The sequence below is a fragment of the Henckelia pumila genome, chromosome 4 (genome assembly GCF_033568475.1).
Source record: "Henckelia pumila isolate YLH828 chromosome 4, ASM3356847v2, whole genome shotgun sequence".
NCBI lineage: Eukaryota > Viridiplantae > Streptophyta > Magnoliopsida > Lamiales > Gesneriaceae > Henckelia > Henckelia pumila.
In genome coordinates, this window is record NC_133123.1 from 203,161,350 (window position 1) to 203,171,242 (window position 9,893).

General features: G+C 36.9%; 1 protein-coding gene across 1 annotated transcript; it reads left to right on the forward strand.

Moving 5' to 3' along the window:
• Positions 1-8,273: 8,273 nt before the first annotated feature.
• LOC140862632 (uncharacterized) lies at positions 8,274-9,647 on the forward strand. The gene has a single exon (XM_073265663.1). It carries the CDS (start codon positions 8,274-8,276, stop codon positions 9,645-9,647), a length of 1,374 nt encoding a protein of 457 aa, XP_073121764.1.
• Positions 9,648-9,893: the final 246 nt, after the last annotated feature.

Consider the following 9,893-nt stretch of genomic DNA (forward strand, 5'->3'; position numbering starts at 1 on the left):
CCTCGAATCTAGGTGGTGGTGGTGCAATCTGTGGCTGATCTTGAGATGGTCTAACTGGCGGTGATACAAACTGTGCTCCTCTCTGTCACAGTATACCAGCTTCTGCTCTCTTTGCACGATTAAGGGCATCGGCAAAGTTATTTGGTCGTCCAGCATTCACTAAATTGAAGACATCCGGATTCAAGCCATTTATAAACTGATCAGCTTGAGCTTCATCATTGTCTGCTATATGGGGAGCAAATTTCAGCAGACTAGTGAACTTGGCAACATATCTTCAATGTTCAACTGCCCTTGTTGCAAACTAGCAAACTCTGCTCCTTTTTCTTTTCTATAGGAAACTGGGAAGAATCGTTGATAAAAAGCAGTTTTAAATATAGACCTGGTAATGATTGTACCTCGATTCTCCAATGCTTTCTTTGCTGTTATCCACCAACCTTTTGCAACGTCATGTATTTGGTGTACAACAAGTCAAATCCTACGATCATCAGAATAGTCCAGGGATTCAAATAGCTGATCAATGTCTTCTAGCCAACTCTCCATTCCACTTAATTCTCATTTCCCTTCAGTGGCGGTTTAAACGATTGAAATCTCTTTAACAAAGTTTCCATCGGTGTTGCAGTCGCACTCATTGTATCAGCAGATGTACTACCCTGAGCATTCGGAGGTTCTGCCACTGTCTGTGGTACTGGTGTTGGTTCTGCCGGAGGAATAGCAACTGTCTGTCTAGTGACTGGTAATTGTCGAGGAGGCATATCTGATATTCAAACAAATTAGTGCACAATACAACAATATATCATATTCAACCATTCTGTTTCAGTTCCCCCCTCTAATCGGCATCATTATGCAGTCTCAGGAGATCGAGTTCTGATCAAGAGTCAAGTCTGATATAGTTTTCAAATAAACATACTCGCATAAATATAATCATATAGTCAAATAAAAAACTCAATTTCATGCGAGAATAAATAAATAAATCAGACTTGAACTACCCCGCTTATCTATCTCAGTCCAAGAACTAACTTCTCTTTGATAGCACCTGTTGTGGGGCCTTGGGTTGCTAATCTCATTCTTGGGGCAATTAGTATCTAAACATGATTAATGAACAAAGGATCACAACTAAATAAATCAAGAAAATTTTTCTTTTTTATAACAAGGGGTGCGCTCGAGCGGTCCTTTTTGGCCGCTCGGGCGCCCCATTTTACCAAACCCTCGGGTTGGGGTTTTTAGGGCTCCGCTCGGGCTGCCATAAAGTGCAGCTCGGGCCTGTCCTGGGCAATTCATACCCTGTTTTTTTGCAGCTCTTTCTTGACCCTTTGATCTCTTCCCAAACATGCTCTTTTGGTTCTAAAACATGTTAATTCATATCTAAAACACGTATTAACATACAACTCCAGTTTCAAACATAATTACAAGCTTTAGTTACATCAAACTAGAAGTTGAGAATACATCAAAACCAACTACACATAAGTTCAACATGTCTTCTTCCAACTATAATAAGTTCTTGGCTTCTATCATAGCATGATAAAGATCTAAGTTCATAATTTCTGCTACAACCCGAAACACCACGTGCTAAGTCTCTCAATCATCTTCTCTCACGGTTGTCTTTGACCCGTTCCAGCCCCTCCTATTGTCATGCACACATACAAAACAAGACAATAGCCGGAGAGACTCCGGTGAGAATATAATTCTCAGTATAACATAATCATAACGACAATACAAGTATCGTAAACCAACGTCTGTCATCGAGATTTAAAGCCGCTCTAGGCCTCAAGATTCATATTTGAACTCTGGTATCAAAATTCTTATACTATCTTATATGGATATCCATTCTCTGTACTTTGTATCTGACATGACGTCAAAGATAAACAATATCATCAAAGATCCACTACCTGTGATGGATCAACAAATAGAACTACAACAAACCCATAAAAACACAAGTATTTGATTTCTTCGGGACAACTCAAGCACGATCTGTCTCGAGTATCAAAATCCCTTTTCGATCGATATCATTTTATACCTTCGTTTCTTTTGAATTGTAGATGCTTCAAGTCTTGAAAATCTACAACAAAACTCATATCAAAATCTATTCAAACTCACAACTCAATCTTCAATACCAAAACAACTTCAAACCTTGTTCACTTCTTAACCGATTCGAATACGGAATTCCCGAGCTCGTCAAATTCTTATCAATCTGTCAATTGAAGTGATCACAAGCTTAATATATCATCACTAACTCAATCAATGTCCAGCTCAATCAAAATACCACAAGTCTAGCTATTTTCGAACCGGCGGCATAACGACAACAAAACCGGTAACCGAACTTCATTCTATCAATTCTAACCATCACATACACTTCAAAACCATCATATATCAGCAAGAATACATCAAATCTCAGCATATCAAAGATGCAAGGGTTCGAACTATGGCTGGAAAATCATAACAAATGCAAATGATATCCGTTCTTCAATCCGACTTCGATACGGTAATGCATAGAAACTCAAACACACATATTCATGCTCGATTCTGATTTCTCCCACCATTCAATTTTAAAAACATGCTGGAAAATAATAAAACTTACACCAAATCAAAGCTCGTAGCAAGAGGATCGCAGCGCTATGTCCGAAATTGAAATCGAATAACCGGATTGTGAGATATGAAGGATTGAAGATGAAATTCCAAATGAAGAAGCTGGTGTCTCGATTCTTAGCTGATAACTTTCTGAAGAAATAGTGCTATACACGTTGATATCCATATAAAATACAAGTTTCCAAGTCAAATTTCAAAATTTGCACTTTAACCCTTCAAAACTTCATAAATTGCAATTCAGTTCTCGGTCCTTTTTTTAATTCAATTTCAATTCTAAATAATTCAAAAATATTATAATTTAAATCTAAACTTCAAAAATTCTTAAATTAAATATTCTTGAATTAAAATTAAATATTTTCGGATTAAATCAAATAATCTCGGGCCTTAGACATATATTATCTTGTAACATTAATAGAAAATTAGCTTGCATTAAATAAGTTAAATACATTTTAATTTGTAGGAAAAACTCAAATAAGAAAAGGAGCAAATAATAAATAGTAGATGCATAAAATATGAAAGTAGAATAGTGTGTAAAAAACAAAAAAAATTAAGTTAATTCACAATTTTTACTCATATATTTATATTAGTAATAGAATAGATAATAGATAGATTAATAGGGAAAAAAAGTACGATATGAAATTTTTTATTTTAAATATCTATATACTATCTTGTAAGATAATATAAGAAAAATTATTATTATTATTATTAGTATTCCACGTACTTGTTCATATCATATAATCGAACACAATAAATTAGAAATCATGGTAAAAAAATTTTAAAAAAATATTAATATTACTTTAATTTTTTATTTGAAAAAGTGCATAGTATAATTTTTAAATAAGTAAGTTAATTGAAGAGTCATAAATAAATAATTGAGAAAAAAACACATTAATTATTTAATAATGAAAAAGGATAGTCATGTAAATTCACAATAAAACTCACATATTTATAATAGTAAATAATAATAATAATAATAATAATAATAATAATAATAATATACACACACATACAAGGAAAGAGCACGACAATGCACGTGAAAAATTTATAGTTAATATATGTTTTTTAATATCTAATACATAATAGAGAAAAAATATTTCATTGAAAATATTAATTAAGACACAATATTATTAATTAATAGTGATGTAATTAAGTAGAATATGAAGGACACAGAAAGAAATTTGCAATTCAAAGTGGTATATTTATATATATATGTAAATAAATGTTAGATAGGCTCGAATTTAATTAATTAACAACTCGTTTATCATATTTAACGAGTCTGACTCGTTAAGCGGGCTCGTTAAGGGAGCTCATTTTCGAGTTTTTCAAGCATACAATTGAGCTCGAGTTTCAGTTTTATTCAATTTCGTCAAAGATAGAATTAAGCTCGAGCATACAATATAATGCATATCTAGAAATTAATTATAAACTCAAACGGAAAAGAGTAAATTCTTTCATAAATAACCAAAATAACAAATCTAACAACTAAAAAATGAATTCGGCACATTATTCAACATCCAAAATACTAAGTCCAAGTTCAAAATATCAAATAAAGTAACACCACCATAAAATATATATCTCAAACACAAGTATGAGCGAGCTTGTGAGCTATTTAAATGAGCCGAGATCGAGCCTATTAACAAACATATTTACGAGCTCAAGAGCAGAATATCCTTAAGCTCAATTTCAGCTCGATAAAATTTTTGATCTTGAAATAAATCTCAGTTCGACTCGATAAGCTTAACGAACGAACTCGAACGAGAATTTTACCAAGCTGAGCTCCGGATAACTCACGAACAGTTTGATTGATCATATATATACATCTCTAAATTAATATAATGTAAAAATATTTATTTTTATAATGTGAAATACATGTTACTAATCTAATTAACACGTTAATGTGAAGGTAATAAATGAACTCTTAAGCTAGTAAGAGAGATTTTACTTTAGACATGAAATTAATATTTTTCATGAGTAGGATCGAAGATCTGTCTCATAAAGTGTAGTCATGGGACGATGTTATGTAAGTTTTTTTAGAAAAAAAAAATGAAAAAATTATAAGCTAATAAGAGAGATTTTAGCATCACATAATCAATATAACAAATTGACTTCTCAAAGAATGTCATTGGTAAATTGTAATGATAATAAGTTGTCTAAACGATAAGTTCTAAGTTCTTAATTTTTATTTCGATGGTTTTGAAATTCCCTAGGTTCTAGTTGAGCGTCAGATCAATGCTTAGCGCCTAGACGGTGACTAAGTGCTATTAGACGGATTCTACGACTGATAGGTTACACCTAAATATTCAACTGGGCCTGAGCCCAATCATGAAGGTCCACTCCAATTATTTTTTAGGCCCAAGCTTATTTAAATATTATATATATTTAATTCAAGCAGGCCCTGAATTTTACAAAAGCCCATAAGAGGCTCATGCCCGTGAAACTTTCCGAATATCTATAAATAACTCAAGTCACCTCATTATTAAGGTACACACTTTCTTAAGAACTATATCGCTCTACTCTCGATTATTATTCCTTGAGTAATCACTGACTTGAGCATCGGAGTGCCTTCGCCGGGAACCTTCTCGACTCCTCTGACTTTGTTTTGTGACGTAGGAACAACCCACTGAAGATCTCCACCGAGAACATACAATTATTCGTTGATACCCCGGACTTGGCGGAAGCAACGTGTCATATACAAGTGATTTTTGGCTATATCAGCTTGGCGTCGTCTGTGAGAAACTGTTTTTTACTTCATTGAGAGCACATATTACTTCAAAAATGTCTCAAGGAAATAATAACAATGAAAAAGCACCACCAAGAATTACTCTCACCCATGAAGCCTTGACTGCACTAATGGAAAACACAGTAGCACTCGCAGCAAAAGATGCAGTTGCTCAGTACCTAGAAACCCGTAAGCACAAAAGCAGCAAGAAAAAGGCTCAGACTGAAGGCTCATCATCTCTTGACCCTAATAACGAAGAACCAAATAAAGATAAGTCTAAAGTGAATGATAAAGATCAAGGGGAAACCAAGAAAAATACTACTCAAAAAGACGGTGAAGCAAGTGTTCACACGGTTTATGACACCTCTGGCGAAAACAAAACCACTAATCCAACCCGAAAGGATGGATCTCACACACATGTAACTGGAGAGAATTCGTCAGCAATTTTGCCATCACGTTGAAGCCCCTTCACTGATGACATCCTATCTGAAGCATTACCAAAGGGGGTCAAAATCCCCAGCTTACCTGAGTTCGATGGAACGAGTGACCCCCAAGATCATATTGACAAATTCTACGCGAAAGAGGATTTGTATGATATATTGTAAAATTTTCCAAATAACATTATCAGGAAGAGCACTCATATGGTTCAATAAGTTACCCTCTGGATCTATTGTCAATTTGGAGCAACTTACTGACTGTTTCATCCAGCAATTCTCAATTAACAAGAAATACCCAAAAACAGCATCGTATATGTTCACAATCATTCAGAAGAAAGGGGAAAGTTTGAGGGACTATGTTCGGCGGTTTACTCACGTGGTTCACGAAGTCTTACACGTGAATCATGATTTGTTAGTTGGAATAATGCAGCAAAACTTGCGCCATCGAAAGTTCAAGGAATCAATAGCAGGAAGGCCGCCCAAAAACCTAGAGGAATTACTGGAAAAAGCTGAGAAATATATACGTGTTGAAGAATCTGTAGAGCCACACTACTTGAATAAAATAAAGAGAGAAGAAGATAAACAAGATATTAGAAAACAAGATGAGAAGCGAACAGGGGCCTCCAGAATATACCCCTCAATGCACGTCTAACCGATATACTGGTGGTGGCTGAAAAACAAGGATTGTTGCGTCCCCCTCGCCCAATGCAGAATAATCCAAAGTACAACGTTCGGATAAGTACTGTCATTTTCATAAAGATAAAGGTCATACTACAGAAGATTGCTTCAGATTGCGAGTAGAAATTGAAAAACTCATAAAGCGCGGACATTTGGGGAATTTTGTGGACAAGTCCCGCGGTGAGAAGCGAGATGACAGGCGTCGAGACGAACAACCAAAACATGACTATCAAAAGCGGAATGATGAAATTGGGAAACAACATGAATGAGCTGATAAAAATTTTCCCACTGGAGGAATAATCGCCGTAATCACTGGGGGGCTGCTTGTGGCGACTCTAACAATGCAAGAAAAGCCCTTATGTGGGCAGCAAAAGGAACCAACAATTTATCTAGTCTCACATCCTTGTCGATATATGAAATTGGAACCATACAAGATGGATTATCATTCAGTGACAAATATTTGGAGAACCCTCGGGGTACCCATAATGATGTTTTAATTATCTCAGCCACAATATCCAATTTTTGAGTAAAGAAAATTCTAGTGGATTCAAGAAGTTCGGCCGACATAATATTTCATGATGCATTCGTCAAGTTGGGTATTAGTAATGCGCAGTTAACTCCAGTCAACACTCCACTGGTCGGAGTTTCCGGAGAAATAGTTGAAGCATTGGGCGAAGTAACGCTTCCTCTTTCCTTGGGTTCTTACCCCAAACGGTCTACTAAGATGGTGAAATTTCTTGTGGTAAAATCTTCATCTGCATACAATGTGATATTAGGACGACCAAGTCTTAATATATTCCAAGCCATCGGATCGACCTATCATATGAAATTGAAGTTTCCGACTCCAGGAGGAGTAGGAAAAGCCATTGGTGACCATCGTCTAGCCAGAGAATGTCATGCGGTGACACTACGGGGTTCATCAGGAAATCGTAAAAGACAAGTTTCTAGTGAGTAAAGAGCCCCAAGACCAGAAAAAAATTTCGTGAAAACGGGATACATTTGGTGGATGAGGAAGCTGAGAGCAAAGAAAGAATAACAGCAACCAAAACTCTAAAGCACATAGAAATTGTTCCAAATTATCCCAAGAAGAAACTGAAAATCGGGACCGAATTACCTGCTGAATTGGAAGAGAAGCTGAAAAATTTCCTTGGTCGCAATTTGGACGTGTTTGCTTGGGGTGATGAGCCTCTACCCGGAATACCTCATGAATATGCGCTCCATCACCTCCGTGTTGATCCGAAAATGAGACCGGTGAAGCAAAAAAAAAGAGCATTCGGCCCATAAAAAAATCGGCATATAGCCGCTGAAGTGGAGAAACTCTTAGCGGCAAAGTACATCAGGTCAGTTTCATACCCAAATTGTCTTGCAAATGTTGTTTTAGTACTGAAGCCTGGAGGAAAGTGGCGTTTGTGTATAGATTTCACTGATCTCAACAAATCATGCCCCAAAGATCCGTTTCCACTCCCATGAATTGATTCATTAGTCGATTCGATAGCAGGATACGAATTGCTTACTTTTCTTGATGCATATCAAGGATACAATCAGATCAGCTTAGCGCCAGAAGACCAGGAAAAAGCAAGTTTCATCACTGATCGGGGAATTTATTGTTATGATGTTATGCCATTTGGATTGAAGAATGCTGGAGCTACCTATCAACGTCTGGTAAATACCATGTTCGAACACTTGATCGGACGTAACATGGAAGTCTATATAGATGACATGCTCGTCAAAAGTACCCAAGCGTTTAATCACTTGGAAAATCTTGAGGAATGCTTCAGTATACTCAGAAAATCAGGATGAGACTTAATCCGGATAAATGCACTTTTGGTGTACGAGGAGGTAAATTCATTGGTTACATGGTGTCAGAACGAGGAATAGAGGCCAACCCTGAAAAAATCAAAGCAATTTTGAATATGAATCCCCCAAAAAGTGTGAAAGGCATTCAAGAATTGACAGTACGTTTGGCCGCCCTCAACCGATTTATCTCAAGATCTGCAGACAAGGGTTTACCATTTTTCAAAATGCTGAGGAGCGGAAAAGGTTTTCGATGGACAGAAGAGTGTCAGCAAGCATTTGACGAGTTGAAAGTGCATCTGACCTCTCCACCGTTGTTGGTAAAACCAAACGAAGGTGACACCCTGTTAATTTATCTGGCAATATCTGCGGAAGCGGTAAGTGTAGTATTGGTATCTGAAGTAGGACGTGAGCACAAACCAGTTTATTATATCAGTCGAACTTTACACGGAGCAGAATTAAGATATACAAAGGTCGAGAAACTTGCATTGGCTTTGGTAACTGCAGCGAGAAAACTACGTCCTTACTTTCAATCTCATCCAATAATTGTACTCACCAATCATCCTCTCAAACAAATTATCTCGAGTCCTGAAGCATCAGGAAGAATGGTTAAGTGGGCTGTCGAGTTGAGCCAATATGGAATTGAATATTTTCCGCGTCCAGCAATTAAAGCACAGATTCTGGCTGATTTTCTAGTAGAGATTGCAGTAACTCAAGAAGAAAGCTCCACCCCGACATGGGTGGTTTATGTCGACGGATCATCAACCTCTACGGGAAGCGGTGCAGGTATAGTTGTGGAAAGCCCACAGGGAGATAAATTTCAATATGACATCAAATTTTTATTCCCTACAATAAATAATGAGGCAGAGTATGAAGCTTTCATCATGGGAATTAAATTGGCCCTATCAGTCGGAGCAAAAAGACTGATGATACACAGTGACTCACAATTTATCGTCAGTCAGGTTAATGGAAATTATGAAGCAAAAGAAGATAAAATGCTTGGATACCTCACCCAATTGAATGAGCTTCTCTCGCGTTTAGACAGCTACGATCTAAAACAGATACCTAGAGTGGAGAATGAGTCAGCAGACCGTCTCGCCAAGTTAGCAAGCTCATTGGCCAACATTGATAATAGGAAAATTACATTCCTAACATATGGCAAGGAAAAAACTGATGGAAGTGATGTTACAATCTTCTGTGCTGACAGCGAAGAACCTAGTTGGAAAGATGAAATAATCGACTATTTGATGCGGGGTAACATACCTACTAACCAAGTTGAAGCTCGAAAACTTAGAGTGCGAGCTGCTCGGTTCACGATCATTGACGGAGAACTGTATAAAAGAGGTTTCTCTTCACCTTACCTAAAGTGTCTAACGCCAGCCAAAGTAAACTATGTGCTCCGTGAAATCATGAAGGAATATGTGGAAATCACTTAGCTGGCAGAGCCAAGGATACTCTGGCCAACGATGAAGCAAGACGCTATCGAGTTAGCGAAGCATTGTCATGCATGTCACGAGCATGCTAACTTCCATCACCAGCCGGCTACAATATTGCAGCCCCTAGAGAATCCTTTACCTTTTGCTCAATGGGGAATGGATTTGGTAGGTCCTTTTACTCCTGCTACCGGACAAAGAAAATTTCTGATAGTTGTTGTGGATTATTTCACCAAATGGGTCGAAGCT